The sequence below is a fragment of the Canis lupus genome, chromosome 21, assembly GCF_011100685.1.
Source record: "Canis lupus familiaris isolate Mischka breed German Shepherd chromosome 21, alternate assembly UU_Cfam_GSD_1.0, whole genome shotgun sequence".
NCBI classification, from domain to species: Eukaryota; Metazoa; Chordata; class Mammalia; order Carnivora; family Canidae; genus Canis; species Canis lupus.
The window spans coordinates 21,826,249-21,851,831 of NC_049242.1; the positions used below are offsets into that span (position 1 = coordinate 21,826,249).

Genomic DNA, 25,583 nt, shown 5'->3' on the forward strand with positions numbered 1-25,583 from the left:
AGAAAGCCTAGTTTAACAGTCCTGGAAATTGTGCATTTAGGGTACACCAAAATATTTTATCTAATTCTGCTAAACCAAATATCACTATTTGGGGTTCTCATTTGTAAATTATCCAAAAATGAATGTTTCTCATCAATTTATCACCAATCATCAATTTATACAGTATTGCAAAGAGAAAAGAGATCACTTTAGGTGTTGGCAACATTTCATGAAAGCACCAAGGTGGGGAGGTGTGGGTGGAGTGACCAATCAGATCAGTATAACCACCTTTCATATAGTTTTTCCCTAAAAAAAATTGCTTTCAATTTTCTGGAGTGAAAATGGCAGGATATTAAGATGTGCAATCAAACTGCTCCTTTCATATCTTCTAAGATACTGGTATTTTCTGAAATGTAATTTGCTATAGGACTCACAGAGGAGCACCTTTCACATCAGATAATATGTAAACAAACTACCATTTACTCAGCAGCAAACAGGTTTTTTGTATACTCTACTTCAGGAAGTTTGCCAAGAACATAAAGAGAAGGGAGTAGTAATCCAACCCTATGGTGGCCACCCAGAATCCTAGAAGGGAAAAATAAAGGCATTGAAATAAAGTCGATTTAGTGATATCCTGAAGGTCAGCAGTATTTCCATAATTCTCACTATGGCACACAAACAGTCTTGAATGTGCGAATACTTAGGCTGCTAGAAAGAGAACCATATGTGAGGCACACACTAATTTGGAGAGTTAGAGTCTGGATTCAGTCTCTGCTTTCTGTTCGACACTTCTAAAATGCCTTTTGCTTTCATGCTGCTGTTTTCATAGCAGAAACAAGGATCTCTGAAGAACTGGCCACAGCGTTATAAGTCATCCAGTGATGCCCATACTTCTCCACCGAGGTGTTGGGCAACTTTCTTCAACAAGTGACTGACTGCATAGAGTGGTGGCTGAATTGTTCATTCAGCAAACTGCAGGAAAAGACCCCACTGTCAGAGGAGGGGGAGGCTCTCCACACCTTATCTGACTGTGATACACAGAAACTCAGTTTCACCACACCTAGCTGCACTGTCAAGAAGGCTGTGCCTTTGTTGCCATATATAGATTCTGTACACAGGAGTGTATTTTGAGTGAAAAGTACACAAAGACAATGGTGTGAAACAAATCAACTTATTAAAAAAATGTAAGATGGCTGATAGTGTCGGTAGCTGCACATGAAATGTAGCCACAAGTCAGAATCTCATGGCAAAGAACAATCTTACGGCCTGTGTGTTGGAACGGCTTAGTTTTAGATTTTCTTAAGGCACGACCAAAGTTCTTTAGATTTGTTTTGGCAAGTGTTTTTCTTACTGGAGGATCATAAAAGTAGGCAGAAGTATCTGCCTAATGGCATGTTGGCATGCTAAGGTAAGGAAAAATGGTACCTGGACTAAAACTAAGGCTACTAGGTGAAGAAAAGCAATAAAATTTGTATTGGTTTTAAATTTGTACCAAGGTGACTTACTAGATACTGGAGAAACGACAGAAGTGTTTTATACTTTTGCATAAGAAAAAGAATGACTTTCCCTTTGAAGCTGTAGCTTCAGGATTTAATCTGGGTCAATGTCACCATGTGGTAAAAACAATCCGGATTTTATAATGCAAGAACAGGAAAAAGTTGCAACAATGCTAACTGGTAAGGAACTACAAATATGGTGATATATCAGTAAACAGGACAAATCCGGTTTTTACTCCAGACAGGTGTTATCTTTGTGAAAAGTGATTCAATTTGTTATACATTCAAACCCAAATTAGAACTAGCTGCCTTACAATGATATTTCACTGCCATTTCTCACACTTTAATTTTGGGGAATTCTGTTATAAGTTCAAGTAAGTTAGAGTAAGTTGTTCCCAACTCTTTATGTCTATGTCCTTCAAAAAATGAAGGGGCAGATATTCTAATAAGCTTTAGGTAAAGAGGATCCTGATCATTTTAGCTCTAGTTAACTTGACACATTTCCCTGGGCATAACCATAGCCTCTGAAAACTGCCTCTCTGAAAACTGGAAAATATGGTATAATTTAAAAAGTCAGAGTGTAATAACATTTACTGGTAACCTCAAATAAGTTATGCTAAGAGGATGGAATATGGGTAGGCCAGACCACCAATCATGTTTGCCTAGCCAAGAAACCAGTGACAACTTAAAAATCTACGAAGATCAAAGAAAACTAAGAAACCACCTTTAACTGGCTAGAGGTATAACATTCTGCAGATGTCCTCATGGTCTCATAAATATTACAAGGTGACCCACCCACTCTGATTGGCTGTGGCTGCACACAGACACCCCAGAGCCCACTGCAAATTGGGATATGGCAAGTGTGGAACCTAGTGGCAGACTGGAGCTTGCTTATGATCTGCTGACTAGCACAAAGACAGACAGTGAAGAACTACCAGAATTCCACAGATAGCTCTTTTTCACCTTGGAAAACCATTCATGAGGTTAGTATGACAAGAATATAAATCAAGGCTGACAGGGCTAAGTGCTGCCCCACAGCTGGCCATCTGGATATGGGGTTTTGCCAATACTTAGCTGACTGTTCTGATTATTTAATCAAATATTAAGCAAAGTATAATTCACATGCAACCCTTATCAAAAAAGGGGTAAAGGTTAATTTCCTATGATCCACACAAACTGTTAACCTGTTAGGAAAAGCCTCATTTTTCCAGCATCCAAGTATACACACACACATCATGTCTGTTTCTTTTTAAACATCTTAGGGTAAGGGTGAGGAGGAGGAGGACAAATGAGATAAAGACACAAGCTAAACAACCAACGAGCCCCATTCCTTATTCTCTGTGCAACTGGCAGAATTAGTCAGAAAGTCACTCCTTTGCTCTGATGGTCATGATATATTTGAATGTGTGGATCTTTAAGGATTTCCTCATTCATTTGGCCAGGCCTATGGTAGGTGCTTTTTTGTTTTCTTGGTGAAATAATTCATCAGTGCTTCCTGAGAGGCTCAAACAGGATCACTGGCCAGATTCCGAAGAGAAACTGTTTGAAAACAAGTGAGGACAAAAAGAAAGAAGGTAACTGCTGCATGCTATTATAGATATCCATGTTATCATGGAAAAAGAATCCATGAGCTAGGTATACTAACAACAGTCCTGGTATTAGTAGCCTGAGTATGGCACAGTCTTTCCAGACTTGAATCAAATCTCAGAAATGATTTTTATTTAATTTATTTAAATGGAATAAGCTTCCTTTTTTGTCAGGCATGGAGCTGGGCATTTACATCATCTCAGATCCTTAAAATAACTCAGGAACATAGCTATTAACAGCTCCATTTTATTGCTGAAAAAACTAAAGCTTAAAGAGAACAGACTTGCCCAAGGTCATAGAACAAGATGTGGAAGACCTAGGATTCACAAGCATCTGGTTCCAAAGCTTGTGCTCTCTCTACTACCCTTCCACCCCATCCACTTCTTCCACCTCTGGTCTATCCTCTCAATACTGTGCCTCCCTCAACATATCCATGCACGCGTGCGTACACGCAAGCACACCCACCCCTAGGAAGGGAACTTACCTTTACTTTTGGCCTGTATCTCAGGTAAAGAGTTCTTGTATATAAACTGAAAGAAAAGGGGACAGGGAAAACTCTTCAGATTAATTTTTAATTCATACAGACTGATTTACTGACATTTAACCATAGTACCTCTATATATACAGAGAAAAAGCAACACTAGTAGATTCTTTGTTCATTTAGCAACCATTTTTTGAGCCATTACTCTATGCAGAACACTTGGCAAGATGCTAAGGAGGACAGAAATGAATACTCTCAGGCTGTGACCTTGGGATGATTGTAGTTTAGTAGGGAGCACTCCACTCATGCTTAATGATTCATATCATAGTTGCAGTTTCATTTTTGAAGATTTATGGTAGAGTATTCTTAGAATATTTTGGAAGTGGTTATATTAGTTCTACGAGGATTACAATACAGGTATGAGATAATCAGGAAGGTAAGGAAAATCTTCCTTACAGTAGCCTTTAGAATAAGTAACCTATGAAGACCAGACTGGAACCCGGGTGGCTCAGCGATTTAGTGCCGCCTTCAGCCCAGGGAGTGATCCTGGAGACCCAGGATCGAGTCCCACATTAGGCTCACTGCATGGAGCCTGCTTCGCCCTCTGCCTGTGTCTCTGCCTCTCTCTCTCTCTCTCTGTGCCTCTCATGAATAAATGAATAAAATCTCGGGGCAGCCCAGGTGGCTCAGGGGTTTAGCGCCACCTTCAGCCCAGGGTGTGATCATGGAGACCGGGGATCAAGTCCCACGTCGTGCTCCCTGCATGGAGCCTGCTTCTGCCTGTGTCTGTGCCTCTCTCTCTCTCTCTCTCTCTCTCTCTCTCTCTCGAATAAAATCTTTAAATAAATAAATAAATAAAATCTTAAAAAAAATAAATCCATGCATATGGCAAGTAAAAACTTGGCTCAAGACTGTTACACAGTTATAAAGTGATGGAGCAAAGCTCCAAGCTCAGATATTTTTGCTTCACTTTGTTAACTCTTTGTTTGAAACAAACATTTGTACAGTATTTAAGTCTTAAAGGGCACATGTGTTATTTTATTAAATTCTCTAATCATCCCTCTGAAATATTATTTGCATGCTTCATTCAGTGAGATACTCAAAGAATCAAAATTTCCATAACTGAAGCTTAAATATCCAAGCTTCTTTTATTTTTAGTTTTTTAGGATGAAATGTGTCTAAAACATATTCTATCTTCCCTGCCTTCTTAAAAAAATCAAAATAATTTTAACATAAATAGAAAACAAAACCAAACCTACCACCAAATACAGTCAAATGCTTCATTTTTTTTCTGTATTTACTTTAGCCTTTGTCCCCATACAAATTAGTTTTTACAGTGTTAATAATTACCTGTGTATGATTTTCATATGTTTCACTTAAAAATCCAAATAATCCAAAACCTTTCTATTTAGCTATAAAATTTTCACATTTATAAATGGCTGAATAAAAGGTATACTATAATTTACTTTATAATTCTACCCTCTTGGGCAGTTTATTTTTCTTCTATTATTATTGTTGCTATGCTAATTAAGTAACACTGTACTAAATATATTTGAGTTTACATACACATTTTCATTTTTCTGGTTACTTCTTTAGGATAAATCCAAGGAATATAATAACTGGGATAAAAATATAAGTATTTTATTTTCACAAACACATATAGTATTGAATTCTTTCCAAATGAGTTACATCAATTTACACTGACAAGTAATGTGTGATCATACTATTTCATTGCAACTAAAGAATATAGAAGGAAATTTCAAAATATTGTAAAGCTCATTTAATGGATATAAAAAAAATCTCAATTGTTTCATTTTATTTTATTATTTTTTTAAAAAGATTTTATTTATTTATTCATGAGAGACACACAGAGAGTGAGGCAGAGACACAGGCAGAGGGAGAAGCAGGCTCCATGCAAAGAGCCCGACATGGAACTCGATTCCAGGTCTCCGGGATCTCCGGGTCTCCTGAACTGAAGGCGGCGCTAAACCGCTGAGCCACCCGGGCTGCCCTCAATTGTTTTATTTAAACATTTTAAAAAAATAAGTAGTATAATCATCTGGTAAAAATTTGAAGAGTATGAAAGAGTACGCAGGAAAAAAGTCTGTCTCCTACCTGGTACCTTCAGCCCAGAGGTAACTGCTGGTACTTACCAGTTACCATATACCCTTACAAAGACAATTATGTATTCATGAGTATTAATTACTCATTTAGCCCGTTTTTCACAAAAATGGATATCCTACGGTTTAGAAGGCATTTTGATTACGAGTTAGATGATCAGTTTTCTATTTGCTTATTTGCACTAAATATCTCAACCCCCACCCCCACCCCTGCCATCATCGGGAGGCTTGACCTTCCCCTCTCCTTTATTTTTTTTTTAAGATTTATTTATTTATTTGTTTATGATAGACATAGAGAGAGAGAGGGAGGCAGAGACACAGGAGGAGGGAGAAGCAGGCTCCATGCCGGCAGCCCGACATGGGACTCCAGGATCACACCCTGGGCCAAAGGCAGGCGCTAAACCCCTGAGCCACCCAGGGATCCCCCTTCTTTATGTTTTTAATATAAAAAAAGTTGCAAACTTATAGGAAAGTTGTAAGATTGGTATGAATTCCTGTATTCTTGTCTCCCAGATGCTAAATTGTTATCATTTAAATATTTTTTTTAAACATTTACATTTTTAAAAAAGATTCATTCATTCATTCATTCATTCATTCATTCATTCATTCATAAGAGACACAGAGAGAGAGAGGCAGAGACATTGGCAGAGGGACAAGGAGGCTCCATGCAGGCAGTCCGATATGGGACTGATCCCAGAACTCCAGGATTTAGAATCCATGTTCTAAGCCGAAGACAGACGCTTAACTGCTAAGTCACCTAGGCTTAGCACTAATACCTTTTTTAAAAAAGATTTTTATTTATTTATTTATTTGAGAGAGAGAGAGAGAGGAAGGGAGAGAGGAGTGGGGGGAGGGGCATAGGGAGAGGGAGAGAACAAGCAGACTCTCCAGTCAGGGGGGAGCCTGACTCCGGGCTCAATCACAGTACCCTGAAATCATGACCTGAGGCAAAGTCAGACACTTAACCGACTGAGCCACCCAGGTGCCCCTAACAGTTTAAATTCCAATCTAACCCCCTCAAGAATCTGTTTAGCTTTCTTTTTTTCCATACTTGCAAATCCCTTCTGAGACAGTGGAGAAATCAGGCTTTTGTTATCCCCAGTATATTTACTTATTGTTTAATCAAATAATTTACTTCTTCAGTGTAACCCATTTCTAACTTCTGGCTATCTCTTCCACCTACCCTGTCACATCTCTTTCTTTAATCGCTCTGTTTCCTTGCAGTGCACAGCAGCCACTTTCTCACCACCACCAGATTTTCTTGGAAGCTCAACATCCTGCTACCACTGAGCTCCTTTCTTTATTCCTCACTGAATGCTGTCACTTTGGCACAGCACTTCTTCCCCCTCATTACCCTCTTCCTTGAAGGCTTTCCATACCAGCAGGAGAGAAGAAGAAGGTGAAAGGGAAATGTAAAAGGGAAGGTGAAAAAGGAAAGGGGAAAGTGGGAACCCTAGCCTTTTAAAATAGAATATGATGAGTATGCTTTCACCTCTTCTTCATCATTATTGAAATTTACTGTATTGTATTACACTTCTGTAATGTTCTCAGGACTACTTGGGCAGTGTTAAGGTACTAGGTTTGTAATTTTCAGACTCATTTTACAGTCATTCTTGTTTCTCCTTTCCTGTCATTTGTTAATTTCCTCAAACATTTCCTATCCCTTCCCTTTTATTTTTTTTTAAAGATTTTATTTATTTATTCATGGGGGGGGGAGGGGAAAGGCAGAGACACAGGCAGGGAGAAGCAGGCTCCATGCAGGGAGCCCAATGTGGGACCCGATCCCCAGACCCGGAATCACCCTGAGCTGAAGGCAGATGCTCAACTGCTGAGCCACCCAGGCATCCCTGGAGGTATTATTTGAATAATGTGATCATAGATGATTCTAATTTCATTTTTGTTGTAAATGACTGACCTCTAACAGAGACAGACTCCAACAGACTCTTTAGCAGGGAAACTGGGGACTTCTCATACTCATGCTTTCCCAGTCTGCTACTCAGAGGATCTGTTTTTTCCCCTCTAAATTTGTTCTCTATAAACAAAGATATGTTGATAAACATGAAATGAAAATGTTTATATCCTACTTGCTCTAAAAAAGGAGATGAACAACTATTTAAAATGTAGATCATATGTCAGTTAGTACAACTAATTCATGTTAGAAAACTAAGCTTCAGAGAGGGTAGGGACTTACTTAAGGTCACCTAGTGGCAGAGGCAAAGCTAAAGCATTAAATCCTGATTTTCTCTCTGGCATTTTATATTTACACCATCCTATTTGAAGGGTAAAGGAAAAAAATACTTCAATACCATGCTAAAAAAGTCTCTAATTCCTACCTGAAAAGGATGTGAAGATATGAACCAAGGCCAGTTAAAATATGCCACCATGCATGAAATTGTGTGGCAACACCTATGATAGGTGGCATCTTCTTTCGAAAGTTCCTGTGTGAAGAGGGAGAAAGAAATCACCAGGTTATTATCAGTTTTTTAATATTTAGCAACTAATGCTGACAAGCCTTTGAACACTTTGAAGTGTTACTCTCAGACATGGAAATTATTTAATTTCCTTAAGTCTGCTGTAGTCTGCATACTGTTTTCCAAAGTGTATTCTGAGGAATAGTATTCCTAGCAGAAGTTTCATGAAGAAATGACCCCGAGTTCAAAAAAATAGGAAATAGTAATAGTTTATTGCCCTCTTGCAGACTGCAATGTCTATTAACAGAATGAAGGCTGTGAGAAGTCCTATCATAAATACAAGAGTTATTTTCATTTTTTTCAGGTAATGTACTAATGCACAAAACCCTTCCTTCAAGTAATATCTTAAGAACACTTTATGGAACAAGTGTTCCCTAGAATACAATTTGCGAAACATTAGTCTACTTAGCTATTCACTCAAGAAACCAGACACACGCTTTTCCTTGCCCTACATACAACCATCATCTTAGATAAGCACCATACAGTCTACAAAGTACTTTTGTAAATCTTATTTCACTTCATAGTGAGTCTTTGAGGTAGCTATTATTAGCTTTGCTTTACAGATGAGGAACCTAAAATTCAGAGATCAAGTTGCCCAAGTCACTTAGCTAAGTGGCACAGCTGAGTCTCAAATTCTAGATTTTTTGATTGTGTACTATATTAATATTCTCATTTATTAGAAGAGAAAAAAATCAATGTAAAACTATTTTTCTAGATATCCCATAAATTTTTGAGACAATTACCATCTCTAAGAATCTACTTTATTTCTTAGTGGCTCTCATTCAGAGGATGATGACTTCTCTTAGCAATGTAAATGCTCTCAACAATGGAGCTTGTGATCGGTAATACTGATTCAGAACCATTCATTGAGAATTCAGATTTTTTTTTTAAAGATTTTATTTAGTTATTCATAAGAGACACACAAACACACAGAGGCAGAGACACAGGCAGAGAGAGAAGCAGGCTCCAAGCAGGGAGCCCGACACGGGACTTGATCCCAGGTCTCCAGGATCAGGCTCTGGGCTGAAGGCAGCCCTAAACCGCTGAGCCACCCGGGCTGCCAGAGAATTTAGATTTCTAAGCAAGATACATTACTTGTCTGTTTGTGTACATTTAAAATACACATTTACTTATTTAATTTTTTATTATAGAAAATTTCAAATGTGTGCAAAGTGGGCAAAATAATAATGTTCCCATTATCCAGCTTAACAATTATAACTTACAGCTAATCATCTAAACTCTCATGTACTTCTCCCCTTCCATATTTTGAAATAAATCCCAGATATTGTAGCATTTTTAATTCTAAATATTTCAACATGTGTCTCTAAAAGTTTAAAACCTCTTTAAAGGGGTGCCTGGGTGGTACAGTTGAGCAACCAATTTGGTTTCTGCTCAGGTCATGATCTTGGGGTCATGATCTCAGGGTCACAAGATCAAACCCCAAGCTGGGCTCTGGGCTCAGCATAAGTCTGCTTGAGATTCTCACTCCCTTTCCCTCTGCCCATCTTGTTTGTGTGCTCTCTCTAATAAATAAATCTTTAAAAAAAACCCAACTCTTTAAAACATAACCATACCATTTTCACATATAAAAGATTAACAATAATCCCTTAATATCACCAAATATTCAATTACTGATCAAAATCTTAATTCTCATAAGTTTAAAAGATTTTTGCAGTTTGTTTGCTTGAATCAGAATTAAAAAAAATCAACACATTGCATTTGGTTGATACTATGTATCTGTTAAGTCTCTAATTTTTTAAAAAAATTTTATTTATTGAAAGAGAGTATGCCCACAGGGGGAGGGAGGGGCAGAGGGAGAGGGAGTGATAAAATCCCAAGCAGACTCAGAGCTTCACTTGCGGCTCTATCTCACCACCCAGCAATCATGACCTGAGCCCAAATCAAGAGTCAGGCACTTAACTGACTGAGCCACCTAGGCTCCCCTTAAGTCTTTTTTAATCTATACATTCCTGTTCTGTGTTCTATCCCCTCTGCAATTTATGCTGAAGAGACCAGGTCATTCATTCATCTTGTAGATTTCCCACAGTCTAAATTTTGCTGATTGCCTCTCTCTAGTGCTTTTCTGTTTATACAAAACTTTAGAGCATAGAATTTTGAGTTGGAAGGACCCACTAGTTTAATCTCTTTAACATGTTCATGTAATGGAAACTGAGGTCCAAAAAGATATTTATCTTTGTGACAGACTAAAGTCCAGAGACCCCAAATTCAAATTCTAGTCAATACATAATTGCTGACAGATGGTAAAAGGAACATATGTCTTTCTTAGAAAATAACATTAAGTATATTAAAGTACAAAATTAGGGCAGCCTGGGTGGCTCAGCGGTTTAGCACCTGCCTTTGGGCCAGGGCGTAATCCTGGGGACGTGGGATTGAGTCCCATATCGGGCTCCCTGCATGGAGCCTGCTTCTCCCTCTCCCTGTGTCTCTGCCTCTCTCTCTGTGTCTCTCATGAATGAATAAATATGATCTTTTTAAAAAAAAGTACAAAATATATACATGTATCTCACATGCTTCTTATAAATCATTTCTTCAACACAGCAGATTAGGCAGCTTTCAGATGCCTAACTAGTATCTGATCAACTCTACAAATCCCTACAGATACTACAAAATAGTCTTTGGTCCAAATTTTTAGGTTAATTAAACAAGTATTCTCAGAATTTAACTTTATTGTGCTGTACATACTTTTTAACTTCAACAATGGCAAAAATTCACATCATGACACTACTAATTCTATATGCTTATGAAATTCTCTGCTAAATAGATTGCTTCCAAAAATATTTCTCAAAGATTGAAAATATATCTTACCTCAGTGAATCACAAAAGATGTTATCTATGTTCCATAATAGAAATCCCAATAAAAATATACCCAAGGATGTATAACCAAGTCCTCTGAGCCATGGATAAACCCTGTGGGAAAAAAAGGGAAAGCAAAATGAAATTTTGTTAAGTCAAGTCATGATCAGAGCTTGAAACTATTGCTTTCACGAGAAGGAAAGGTTTTCGTTAGTATTAAAAGCAAACCTATTTATTAAATTCTCAATAAAAAAATCTCTAATACATTTGCCTATTACATTTAGCCATTAAAAATGAGAAAGAATATGCCATTAAGACTTTGGTTAAGTGTTTTAAGAAAGTAATCTGAAGGTCCTCAATAACTTTATCAGTTCCCTGGAAGAGGGAGGGGAGTGCTGGAACGGAATTAACATTGACTGAGTCACCTGCTCTGTGTTAGGCAGGCACCACAGTCAATTAGATACACAAGCAAATGAATAAAATCTTCAAATAAACCCTAAATAATACCTATTATTCTTTACACTTCACTAATGAGAAAACTGAAGCTTGGTGAGTTACTCAAAACAAGAACATTAGTTTATATATTCTTATAGCTTCAATGTGGTATCATTGCCTTAAACTGGATATATTTCAAGTGTATATCTGATCAGTACATTTGTATATATCCATGAAACACTACAATCAAGATAATAAACATATCCATCATCTCCAAAAGCTTAGTTTGCATTTTTTAGACTGTTATATAAATGGAGTAACACAACATATCCTCTTCATGGTATGGCTTCCTTCACTTGGCATAATTACTTTAAAATTCATCCATGTTGTTATGTGTACTGATACTTCATTTCCTTTAATTGCTGAGTAGTATTCCATTATATGGATATACCACAATTTGTTTATCTGTCCAAATGTTGGTAGATATTTATGTTGTTTCCAGATTTTTTTGATAACAAAACACCTATGAACACTGATAAGATTATGAGGGGTAGGGGAAGGAAGGGCAGAGGGAGAGGGAGAAGCAGGCTCCCCAATGAGCAGGGAGCCCAACTTGGGGCTTGATCCTAGGACCTGGAGATCATGACCTGAGCCAAAGATGCTTAACCAATGGAGCCACCCAGGTACCCCTCTATGAGTGTTTTTTGTTTTATATCCTCACCAACACTTGGTATAACATAGGCTTTTGTTTTGTTTGTTTTGTTTTCATTTTAGTTGTTCCTCATGTTAGTGATCTCATTGTGGTTTTATTTTTTTTAATTTTTTAAATTTTTATTTATTTATGATAGAGAGAGAGAGAGAGAGAGAGAGAGAGAGAGAGAGGCAGAGACATAGGCTGATGGAGAAGCAGGCTTCATGCACCGGGAGCCCGACGTGGGATTCAATCCCGGGTCTCCAGGATCGCGCCCTGGGCCAAAGGCAGGCGCTAAACCGCTGCGCCACCCAGGGATCCCTCATTGTGGTTTTAATATGCATTTCTCTAATGACTGTTATAGAATATCTTCTCATGTGCTATTTGCCATCCATGTATCTTCTTTGATAGTGTTTGTTCACTCTTTGCCTGTTTAAAAAGGTTGTTTGCCTTCTTATTAAGTTGTAAGAGTTCTTTACATATTCTAAACATTAATTTTTTTTTTAATTTTTATTTATTTATGATAGTCATAGAGAAAGAGAGAGAGAGAGGCAGAGACATAGGCAGAGGGAGAAGCAGGCTTCATGCACCAGAAGCCCGACGTGGGATTCGATCCCGGGTCTCCAGGATCGCGCCCTGGGCCAAAGGCAGGCGCCAAACCGCTGCGCCACCCAGGGATCCCTAAACATTAATTTTTTAAAAGATTTTATCTTATCTATTCATGAGAGACACACAGAGAGAAGTAGAAACATAGGCAGAGGGAGAAGCAGGCTTCCTATGGGGAACCTGATGAGACTTGATCCCAGGACCCCAGGATCACGATCTGAGCCAAAGGCAGACGCTCAACCACTGACACACCCAGGTGCTTCTATCCTAAACATTTAAGTCCTTTGCTGGATATATACTTGTATTTTCTCCAAGCCTGTGATTTGGCTTTCACTTTAACAATGTCTTTTGAAGAACAAAAATTTGTTATTTTGATAAAGTTTAATTCATCAATTTTTCACTATAGTTTGTATTTTTTGTATCCTATTTAATAACTTTGCCTAACCAAAGGCTGCAAAGACTTCTATAGTTTCCTCTAAAAGTTTTGTAATTTTAGCCTTTATATTTAGGGATGATTCAATTCTCATAATCTTTGTAATGGCATTAAATTTTATAATGGCATGAGTTTAAGTTCATTTTATTTTTTATTTTTTTCAAAGATTTTATTTATTTTTCATGAGAGACAGAGAAAGAGGCAGAGACACAGGCAGAGGGAGAAGCGGACTCTCCGCAGGAGCCCAATGTGGGGTTCGATCCCAGACCCCAGGATCAAGACCTGAGTCAAAGGCAGATGCTCAACCACTGAGCCACCCAGGTGTCCCTTAAGTTCATTTTATTTTTATTTAGTGTTTTTTTTTAAAGATTTTATTTATTCATGAGAGACACAGAGAGAGAGGCAGACACACAGGTAGAGGGAGAAGCAGGCTGCATGCAGTATGCCCGATGTGGGACTCAATCCCAGGTCTCCAGGATCATGCCCTGGGCTGAAAAAAAAAACTGCTGAACCACCCGGGCTGCCCCGTTAAGTTCATTTTAAAAATAAGAATATCTAGTTGTCTCAGCATAATTTACTGAAAAGAATATCCTTTCCCCCACACAATTACCTTTGAAAATGTTTACTTAACATCAGTTCAGTATGGATGAGTGGTCTACTTTTGGATGTTTTATTGATCTATAATTCACTCTTACCACTAATACCACATTGTCTTGATTAGTGTAGCACAGAGCATATCAAGGAGTGTAAGTCCTCTAACTTTGTCATTTTTTTAAAGATTTATTTATTTGAGATAGGGAGAGAGGGAGGGAGAGAGAAAGAGAAAAAGAGAGTGCAAGCATGCATGCACACATGAGCTGGGGAGAGGGGCAGACGGAGAGGGAGAAGCAGGCTCCCCACTGAGCAGGAGCCTGATGCCCAAGACCCAGGATCATGACCTAAGCCAAAGGCAGACACCTAACTGATTGAGCCACCCACATGCCCCCATCATTCTTTTTAAAAACTGTTTTAGTTCTTCTGGATCCTTTGCATTCCCCTGTAAATTTCAGAATCAGTTTCTCAATTTTTACCAAAAAATCTGCAGAGATTTTGAGTGTGATTGAGTTAAACATACATATAGGTCAGTTGGGGAGAACTGACATCTTAACAATATTGAGTTTTCTAATCCACGAAAATGGTACATCTATCCATTGATTTAGGTCTTCTTTCTCTCAGCAAAAAAACTGTCCAACATAGTTTTCCAAATGCAGGTCTTACATACAGTTGCTAAATGTAATCTTTAATCTGATGTTTTTTGGTGCTCCTAGAAATTGTACTTTTGAAATTTAAATTGTTCACTGCTAATGTACAGAAATATGATTTCTGAATATCACCTGAATTTCATGAACTTGCTGAATTCCAACTTACTGCTTCTAGTGGTTTTCTGGTACATGTCCTATGACGTTTTACGTATATGTGATTTGCAAATACTATAATGGATATGCCTTCAACTAGTATAATCTTGAATAGAAATGATGATAATATATATTTTTATTTTATTCATTTTAAAGATAATTTTTTAAACATTTCATGACTACATGTGTTAAATACTGTAGAGTTTACATTAAAAAGTTCCCTTCTATTACTAATTTGCAAAGCGTTTTATTTTGTTTTTAGTTTATAAATAGCTGTTGAATTTTATAGAATGCTTTTTCTAAATCTACTATCTTCATGTACTTTTTCTCCTTTGTTTTTTAATATGGTGAATGACAAGAATGGATTTTCTCAAATATTTTAACTATAAGTATTTCTATATACATGAATGAAAAAGACAATCTAAAAACCATCAGGAAAGCACAAACCTGGCTGTGTGTGGAAAAAGCATTATTGCCACTGTTTGATGAAGGTTCTCAGAGAGGATTAGCTTACGAGAGTCATAGTCTGTCTGCAGCTTTTCAGAGCTTATCATAACCCCACTTAGGAGAGGCAAGAATGAGTTCCAGGAAACACAGGGCTCAACACAGTGAAGTCATCTGGCAAGGTTGTAGGGTGGGCCAGATGCTGAGAAGTGACAGAAGATGATGAGTGGGGGTACGGTACTCTCTATTTTCTGCTTCTAAACTTACTTACCAGGGCCAATCTTCAGCTCTCAGCAGTTCAAAGCAAAATTCTTCTGTAAGGTGAAATGAATGTCTTTGGTTATCCAGGCAGCAGGGTACACAGAAGAGAGCAAGAATTTTATCAGCAAATGTTCCCTACAAGCTAAGTACAGACAAGACTCTGGGGGCAGACTAGACTACGCGTTATTATCAGTTATGTGAATGTATAATACAGAAGACCTTCAACATATCTGTGTGTTGGAAGTCACATTGCTTCATTCTGGACTGCTTTCCTGAGTAGTGCATGGCTATCATCTGAGAAATCCCTTCCCTTCCTCTTCACCTTGAGAACTGTCTTCACCTCTTTTGACGCTGGATTTCCTCATGCCTTCCCTTTTTTAAGTTTACTCTCTCATTATGATCAAATACATCCCTCAGTAGGTTTCTGAGTAATAGTTCATGGGCTATAAGTTTTTGTGAGAACTCAAATATATGAGTTGGCAGTTTAGCTAGCTATAGGATTCTAGATTAAAATTCTGTAATTCTAGCTGCCACAATTTTGTTTTGATAAGCCTCAAACCTCATCCTTTTTATGTATATCTACCTTCTAATTCTACAAACTTATGGAATCCTCGTCAAGAATTCTGAAACTGGCACGGGTCTATTTCCACCCATTGTGTTGAATAGCCAGTGGGTTCTTTCAATGTAATAGTTTTTGTCTTTCAATTATAGGGTATTTTCTTAAATAATTTTGGTAATGATTCCTTCCCTTCCATTTCATCTGCATTGTCCCTTCCCCTTTTTTTATGTTGGTTCTTATATCTGGCCCAGTAATATTTCTATTGAGTCTCTTCTCCATTTCTTTTGTAATACCCTGATGGCATTCAGGGATATGTGTGTGTGTGTGTGTGTGTGCACGCGTGTGTGCCTGTCTTTGCTTCTGCCTTTTCTGCTGTGAAGCTCAGAGACTTCTCCATAGCAGTGGTGATGAGTGGTCCCAAGGGTCCTGAGGCCTTGTGCTGTCTTGTTTACTCTGGACCATACCATGGACTTAGTGCCTTTTCTGCACTGTGGTAGACTCTTACTGGTGGATGGGGGATGATGGACCATAATGCAATCCCAATGTGTGTTCAGAAGAAGGAATTTCAGTGGCTTCTTTAACTGTACATTTCAAATCCTTCAGTTTTTCATTTTATCATATCTTTAGTACCTTTTGGTGGGGGGAAGGGATTCTCTAACCTTTTTTTTTTATTGCATCATACTCTTGATTCATAGATATAGTATATTTCTAGGAATATGAATGGATTAGTAATATTTATTGTTTTGTTATTTTTGAAGTTTTCTTCTTCATTCATAAGCTGTTTCTTCTAAGCTTTCTTCCCTTGTTTTGGCCTCTATCTTTCATATTGAATGCATTCATCATGTCTGGCACTCTCTCCTCATTAAAGGTGACCACTTGCTCTAAGCATATGGATTGAGGCCCTAACACTAGTAACCTTCATTGTAGAGTTATTTTGCTAGGCCAATTGTTAGGGAACTCCCAAATCAGTATCTTTAGGTCTTTTAGGCTTCTCATATTCCCTAAAAGAAGATTCTCTCAATTTTCTCCTTAGAGGTTTTTACATTCAACATTCAAAATGCATAAGGTCACCCAATGTCTGATTTCATCACAGTATTCACATGCTCAGTTGTGTCTGGCAAAACCCAATCTAGAGACATTGTTCACTCTTACCAGAGTGTAAACCTACAGGTTCCTGCAGTTGTTCAGTGGTATGGAGTAGGTGAGAATATGTAAGCATTTAATAGCTTCTTAAGACCTTTAACCAGTCTTCTTTAAGACCCCTCTTCCAACTGCATTTCCAAACTTCTGTTGCTGCTAATGCTTGATACTCAATACTTGAGAAAATTCTGATGTAAACTGGAGGTTCTTTGTTTAAAATCTGGCTTTCTTGGGTGAGCACTAATCCATCTATCACTAAAATTTATGGAGTCTTCTTGTGGGTTTACGCTTTATAAATAAATTCCTTTGTTGGAGTCTTAGTAGGGTTTCAGAAGGGAGCAAAATTAGATTGAAGATGTTGATCTTCAGTATTACATCTGTTTTCATTAATTTCTGCCCTTTAGTAGTTGCATTCTTCATTTCTGTGTGGATTGATTCTACTGATCTGTTTTCAAATTACTGAAGTTGTATGCTTAGTTCATTATTCTTTAGCTTCTCTACTTCTAATGTAAATATCTAAGGCTACATTTCCCTCTAAGAACCAGTACTTTGTAGTAGTACTGGATTTGTAGTACTTAGTACTTTCACTGATTATAAGTATTATATTATTTCTACTTTGATTTCTTTCTTTCTTTTTTCTTTACTTGTATTTCCAAGTGTGGTTTTAAGTTTCCAACTATATGGACTGTTTTGACTAATCCTGTTTTAGCTAATTGTACTATAGTCAGAGAACATGTTATGCTTTAAAGTTTTTGAACCTTGCTTTAAACGTAATGTCTGGTAGACTTAATAACTACTCCATGCATGCTTGAGAAGACCAAGCATCCTTTAACTTAAATATATTAAATCAATTTGTTATTATATTATTCAAATTTTGTCTATATCCTTGTTCATATAATTACTGCATTAAAATCTCAGCATGATGGAGCACTGATATACTTTTGTTTGTAATTCTGTCAATTTTTGCTTAAAATTTTCCATACAAGGTTTAGAATTGCCTTTTATCCCCTGGTAAATCAAATCTCTTAAAAATGACCTAGCGAACACATTTGTTTTAAATAATGCCTTAAATTTTTTTGTTGTTATTAAAATGGCTAGTCCAACTTTCTTTTAGTCAGTATTTGTGTGGCACATACTGTTTTTATATCCTTTTCTTTTAAAATTATTATGTATTGGGATCCCTGGGTGGCGCAGCGGTTTAGCGCCTGTCTTTGGCCCAGGGCGCGATCCTGGAGACCCGGGATCGAATCCCACGTCGGGCTCCCGGTGCATGGAACCTGCTTCTCCCTCTGCCTGTGTCTCTGCCTCTCTCTCTCTCTCTCTCTCTGTGTGACTATCATAAATAAATAAAAATAAAAAAAAATAAAATTATTATGTATTTATGTGGGTTTTTTGAGACTTATCAGGTGGGTTTTATTATCAAATGTAATAATTCTATGAGAACTCCGTAGTATTGTAGTAAGTATTACTTTCTATCTTAAGTCTTTCAGAGCTTTGGGCAGACAGCATTTTATGGCATCAAGTATAAACAACTCTTTTCTGATCTTAAGTGCCAATTGTCACTAATTTTCACACAAAATGGTTTTTTGTTTTTTCCTACAGCAGTTAAATGGCCTTTGCTAGTCAGGTGAAGAGAGAATGTCTGGCTCTCCACTCAAGCTGTTAAAGTAATGCAAAGTAAGTGAAAATAATAGCCACATAAATCTGCATGGCTATGCATCCAAGTTAAGGATAATAGCAGTAACTTAAAGAAACGTGCATTTAGTTAATTAAGTCCTGTTTTCCTCTTTCGAGTTTCAAAAGGCAGCAGTACTAACTTGCTAGAATGCAACTAACATTGCTCTTCTGTAGCATAAACACAGCTAAATACAGACTGTTAAACACTGACACTATCGATACTTGCTCTAACTGCTTTATTAGTGTTTCTTGGTCCAGCATGCTGACTATAATACTATGCTTTTGAAAGTTTTAATCAGGGGCACCTGGGTGGCTCAGTGGTTGAGCATCTGCCTTCAGCTCAGGTCATGATCCCACAGTCCTGGGATGGAGTCCCACACTGGGCTCCCTGCTCACGGGGAGCCTGCTTCTCCCTCTGCCTCTCTCCACTTACTCTATCAAATAAACTCTTAAAAAAAAAAGAAAGTTTTAATCATTTGACAGATAAGGCATTAGAGAGAAAGGTTTAAGACTATATATATATATATATATATTAAGATTTTATTTATTTATTCATGAGAGACACAGAGAGAGCAGAGACACAGGCAGAGGGAGAAGCAAGTTCCTCGTGGGAAGCCTCATGCAGGACTCAATCCCTGGACCCTGGATCACACCCTAAGCTGAAGGCAGACGCCCAACTGCTGAGCCACCCAGGTGTCCCAAGGCTATAACTTAATATATACAAGCATTCATTTCAATTAGTATATTGCTTTCTATAGTACACTGTTGAAATATTCTCATTTTATGATATAAAAAACTATGGAATTTCTTTTATCAAAGTCCAAACCATCAGTAATGGGTAAAGCACAATATAAAATAATATATATGAGCCACAATGTTTAGTTATAGTTTAAACTTGAAATTACTAACTAACATAGCTGCTTCATTTTTGGTTTTGCATTTTGGCTTCTAGTTCATTCCTATTCATAACTGGTACCTGTTGAGAAAAGAGATGCAACTTTTAAGCTATGTTTCTTTTTTTTAAATTTTTAAAAAGATTTTATTTATTTATTCATGAGACACACACACACACACACACACACAGAGGCAGAGACACAGGCAGAGGGAGAAGCAGGCCCCATGCAGGGAGCCTGATGTGGGACTCGATCCTAGGTCTCCAGGATCACGCCCTGGGCTGAAGGTGGCACTAAACCACTGGGCCACCAGAGCTGCCCGCTATGTTTCATGGTGGGTGTACAATGAATGTACTGTGTATTTATGTTTTAATCACACTTCTTATGAATAACACATTGCTGGATTTCCTTTCCTTGCTTGAGAGCCTTTGTTTTTAATTCCTTAGTTTTGTCCATTTATATTTACTGTGATTATTGATATATTTTGAATAATTTCTATCCCTTTGTTTTCTGCTTTGTATTTGTTCTGATTTCTCTCTGCTTCCCTTTTAACTCCTTTTCCTAATATCTTTTAGATTCAGTTTCTGTAATTCTGTTTACTCCCTCATGTTTTTGGAAGTCACTACAAAATCAATTACTGGTTTAATGGTTATCAAAAATACACATGTAAAATCTAAAATTGATCACTGTCTGTACCTTCTTCCCAAATAAAAAGGATCTTAAATAACATGTGAGATACAAGAGAATAATCTTAGTTATATAGTTCCTATCTTTAGAATTGTGGGTACACAATTCTAAGTTGATGGCTAATTTCTCTCAGCATTTTGAAGATAATAGTCTACTGTGTTTTGGCTTCCATTGTTGCTGTTGACATGTCTGCTGTTAACTATTCCTTTGTTGGTAATATGTCTTTTATCTTTGGGTGTCTTAAGAACTCTGTCTTTGGAGTTCAGCAATTTCAGTATGTTTTTTCTACAGGTAACACTTAGAATTCAACTGCAGATAATATCTCTATTGAGAGCAGAAAAGAGTTTAATATTCAATTCCAACCGAAATGATGAATGAGCAAGGATTAGACTCTCTAGGAATGAACACTAGCACAAAATTATCTTGCCAAAGGAACTTTTCCTTTTCCCACTTAGGAAGCTGTAGAATTGGGAAGCCTCTGGACCAAATGTTACACTCAGCATCATACTGTAACCTTAGCTATAATTCATAGACCAGGAAGCTATCATCACACCTGATTCCAAAGCCATGATGCGCACCCTAGATTCACACCAGTAAATGGATACCTTACATACTACCACTTCTCTCCCCCACTTAACTTGGTTCTGAATTCAATCTTATGTGAACACATGTGATTGGCAGAACCTGAATATATCTGGAAAATTACCCATAAAAGAAATAAGGGAAATACAGCTTTTAGCTTTCCAGCATCTACATTATAGGAAAATTTGTACCTACTATCTCTTTGAATATCTATTCTGTCCTAATTTTTGCTATTCTTTCCCTTGGAACTGCAATAAGAAGCGTTGTTTCTCTGTAATGCTTTCTGGCTTATTTCTTTAGACTTGCCTTTCAATTTAATTAATTCTCTCTTCATCTGTGTCTAACCTACTTTTTTATCTTATCCATTGAGTTTTTTATTTCAATACATATTTTTTAATGTTAGAAGCGGATTCTTTTTCAAATATGCAATTTCACTTTTGATAATCTTCTGTTCCTTGGTCATGTTTTCATTTTTTCATTAAATATTTTCTAAAAAGTTACTTTATATTTCAGCATCTGATTTGGGGGGTTTTATTTTTATTGATTTGTGTTTCTCCTGACTTTTACTTATGGCAGCTTATTTCCTCTTCTGATTGTGTACATTTGTTGGATCTCCATCCAATCTGCAGAAATCCTAAGGGACCTACATGAAACTACATTTCTTTAAAGATAATTTACTTTTGTTTCTTTCAGATATACTGGGGCTTTAGGAATGTTGGGTCAGTTTAAGATAATTTTACACCTGGAGGTTTCCCAGATAGTAAAGGTAATGTGTATTTGAATTCACTACCTGTGTAAAGGCAGAACAGTGAATACAAATTGACAGGAGAGTCATTTTTTTCTGAAAGACAAGGTGCCTTCTACCTGTCCATGATCTCAGAGTTCATTTGACAGTTTAGTTTTCAGCTCCTTCTTTGCATTTGATGCTTTAGAATTTTCTTTCTTTCTTTTTTTTTTTTTTTTTTGAGCTCAGCTATGCATTTAAAAAGATGTTTGTTGTGCTTTATCCACAATTTCTGGATGTTTTGTTATAAAAGAGACTTTCAGATATATCTTGTTATAGTAAACAAAACAAAACAAAAACCCCACCCAAAACAAACAAATAAGTTCTAGAGTTTCAAACTGATTTAAAAATATCTTTACTGGTAAGCACTATTCTGAGTTCCAGGGGTTACCATGATAACTAAGACTTCAAGAAACATAATCTAGATGGGCAAGATAGACAGGTAAACAATGAATAACACTAAATGAAATGATCACCAAATGAAGATATAAGAAAGAAGCTATGGGCAAGGCAGATGAAAGAAAGATGTTTTATCTCCTAGGACTTCCACTGTTATATACTTTTTTATAGGTCTGTCATTTGTGTTTCTAAAAGTATTGATATCCTATCTATTAGATTTGATTTAAGGCAAGAACTTACACTTCTTTATACTTTCCTAAGGTGCCTACACAAGAAGTAGAATAAATTAGGGACTTCTGCTTCTGGGAAGATGAAATAGGCACACTTTTCTCTGTTCTTCCTAATAAGTGCAATTAGAAATCCTGAACATTATATAAAAACAAACATAAGAAGATTCTGAAAGGTGGAGAGAAAAAGGCCAACTGGTTAGAGACTTTGGGACCTGAATTACACTACAGTGATAAGTTCTGTATTTTCTTTTCGCCTTATTTATCCTAGAGTTGGAACTGAAGATGTTAGCAACCCAGAAATGCCACTAGATACAGACAAAAATATAGCCCAACAAAAGCCTGTTCTCTCTAGCCAAATGACCAGGGAAGAGGCAGCCTAGCAAGACAGAAAACTTATGAAGTAACTACTATTCTATAGCCAAACACCACAGAAAAAAACTGTAGCCTCATCCCCAACCATGCTGCAAAGACTGAGTGGGGAGTCTAGATTTCCTTCCTCATCAGGCCATAAGAAGAAGAGGCTATAACAAAAGATACAGCATTCATGTTATTGCTGTCTTGAAAGGAGAGAAGAAAAGCAGGGCTGAAAAAGTACTTGAAATAATGCCTGAAAACTTTCAAATTTAGCCAAAAAACCTCTTCCCCTCAAAACAAAACACAACACTATAAACCCACAGATTCAAGCAGCTGAGCTAACCTCAAACATGTTAAACCCAAACAAATCCACATCAAGATACATTACTGACAGACTTGTGAAAACTAAAGACAAGAGCAAATCTGAAAAGAGAGAGAGAGAAGCAGCACCTTTCCTATATTATAAGAAAAAAAACAATTTGAATGACAGGAACTCTCATCAGAAAACCTGAAGGCCAGAAGAAAGTTGCACAACATTTTTCAAGTTCTGAAGAACTGTCAACCTAGAATGCTGTATCCAGTGAAAAAAATCAAGATACATTCTCACATGAAGAAAAAACTAGAGGATATTGCCAACAGATCTACCCTAAAAGAATGGCTACAGAAGTTTTCTAAACAGAAAGGAAATGAGGAGAGAAGGAATTTTAGAATGTTAGAGAGGAAGAAAGAGGAATTGAAAGAGTAAAAATGCAAGTAAATATAATACATTTTTCTTTTCCTTTTGAGTTTTTCTTTCTCTCTCTCTCTCTCTCTCTTTTTAAAGATTTTGTTTATTTATTCATGAGAGACACAGAGAGAGAGAGAGAGAGAGAGGCAGAGACATACACAGACGGAGAAGCAGGCTCCCTGTGGGGAGCCTGATGTGGGACTCAATCCCAGGACCCCAGGATCACAACCTGAGCCGAAGGCAGATGCCCAACCACTGAGCCACTCAGGTGTCCCTTCCTTTTGAGTTTCTAAATTATGTTTTATGGTGGAGCAAAAATCATAGTATTATCTGATGTGATTATAAATTCATGTAAAATGCGTATTTTAAGTGGTGTAGGGAAGAGTACTGCTGTAGGTTAAATTTTTTTCCCCTCAAAAAAGATATGTTGAAGTCCTAAGCCCCAGTAGCTCAGAATGTGACCTTTTTGGAAATAGGGTCATTGCAGATATAATGAATTAAGATGAGGTTATACTGGAGTAGAGTGGGCTCCTAATCCAATATGTCTGGTGTTCTTATAAGAAAACAACAATGTAAAGACACAGAAATACAAGGAAAACACCATGGCATGACATAGGCAGAGACTAAAATTATGCAAGTGAAAGTCAAGGAGTAGGAAAGACTGCCAGCAAGTCACCAGAAGCTAAGAAGTAAGGATGGATTCTCGTACAGGTTTCAAAGGAATCACAGCCATACTAACACCTTGATTTCTGACTTCTAGACTCCAGAACTGTGAAACAAAAAGTATAATTATAAACCAATATCCTTCACAATTACAGATGTAAAAAATCATTAACAAAATATTAGCAATTATCATTTGGCAACATATAAAAACAATTTTATACCATGACAATGAGGTTCATTCAGAATACAAACCTGGTTCAATATTGGACAATCAATCAATGTAATACCATCATACTCACAGACTGCAGGAAAAATATGATCATATCAAGTGATATCAAAAAAACATCTAGTGAAACTGAGTACCTTCCTCAACTTGGTAAACATCTAAAAACCATACAGCCGGGCAGCCCCGGTGGCGCAGCAGCTCAGCGCCGCCTGCAGCCCAGGGCGTGATCCTGGAGACCCTGGATCGAGTCCCACGTCAGGCTCTCTGCATGGAGCCTGCTTCTCCCTCTGCCTGTGTCTCTGCCTCTCTCTCTCTCTCTCTGCATCTCTATGAATAAATAAATAAAATGTTAAAAAAAAAAAAAACATACAGCCAACATTGCACTTACATCAATGGTGAAAAGACTAAACACATTTTCCCTGAAACTGAAAACAAGGCACGGTATCTACTCTCACCCTTCTTATTCAATATAGTCCTGGAAGTTCTAGACAGGACAGTTAGGCAAAAAAGGATACCAAAAGCACATACATTAGAAGGGATGATATAAACCGTCCCTATTTGCAGCAAGTCTCAAGGAATCTAGAAATCTTCTAGAACTATTGAGTTCAAGATGGCAGAATACAAGATAAAGATAAAGAATTTCTATATAATAGCAATGAACATGTAGACACTAAAACTGAAAAATAAAATACCATTTATAATTGCTCAAGAAATGGAAACTCCAAAATGCTGATGAACAAAATCAAAGACGATCCAAATAAATGGAGAGACATGTATTTATAGATTGGAAGACCCAGCATGGTAAAGATGTGAATTTATTGCAAATTGATATGTGGGTTTAATGGATTTCTATCAAAATCCCAGCAAAATTTTAAATATGGACATATTTAAATATGTATTATAAAGTTGATATGGAAAGACAAAGGAACATAAGCAGCTAAAACAATTTTGAAAAGAACTGAGGAATCAGTCTACATGATTTGAAGAGTTGTTTTATATAGCTAGAGTAATCAAGAGAGTATGGCAGTGGTGGAGGGACAGACGCACAGATGAATGTAACAAAATAAAAAACCCAGAAATAGATCCACACAAATACTTACAAATCATTTTTGGGAAAAGAGCAAAAGCAATACAGTGGAGAAATTTCAGATAGCCTTTTCAACCAGTGCTCCTGGGGCAGCTGGACATCTATATGTAAAAAAATGGATCTTGACCTAAGCCTTATATCATATATAAGAATTAACTGAAAATAAAGCATGAACTCAAATGTAAAATGTACAACTGTACAAAACTTTTAGAAAAAAAAAACAGGAAAAAAATCTAGGGTTAGAGAGAGTCCTTTTATTTGACATCAAAACTATGATCCAGGGATCCCTGGGTGGCACAGCGGTTTAGCGCCTGCCTTTGGCCCAGGGCATGATCCTGGAGACCCGGGATCGAGTCCCACATC

The 25,583-nt window shown here is 37.2% G+C and overlaps 1 protein-coding gene and 1 long non-coding RNA gene across 6 annotated transcripts in view; one reads left to right on the forward strand and one right to left on the reverse strand.

Moving 5' to 3' along the window:
* Positions 1 to 25,583, forward strand: part of LOC119864973 — a 55,450-nt gene that overhangs the window by 17,254 nt on the left and 12,613 nt on the right. The window contains exon 2 of the long non-coding RNA XR_005375637.1: positions 18,514 to 18,588. This is a non-coding gene — a long non-coding RNA (uncharacterized LOC119864973). The remainder of the gene's footprint in view (positions 1 to 18,513; positions 18,589 to 25,583) is intronic.
* Positions 437 to 25,583, reverse strand: part of ACER3 (alkaline ceramidase 3) — a 151,393-nt gene continuing 126,246 nt past the window's right edge. For all 5 annotated transcript variants that reach the window (XM_038568543.1, XM_038568544.1, XM_038568546.1 and 2 more), the window contains 4 exons: positions 10,961 to 11,062; positions 7,997 to 8,101; positions 3,547 to 3,592; positions 437 to 3,014 (listed from right to left, as the gene is read on the reverse strand). In XM_038568543.1, the coding sequence (XP_038424471.1) occupies positions 2,961 to 3,014; positions 3,547 to 3,592; positions 7,997 to 8,101; positions 10,961 to 11,062 (307 nt within the window). In that variant the 3' untranslated portion in view covers positions 437 to 2,960. The remainder of the gene's footprint in view (positions 3,015 to 3,546; positions 3,593 to 7,996; positions 8,102 to 10,960; positions 11,063 to 25,583) is intronic.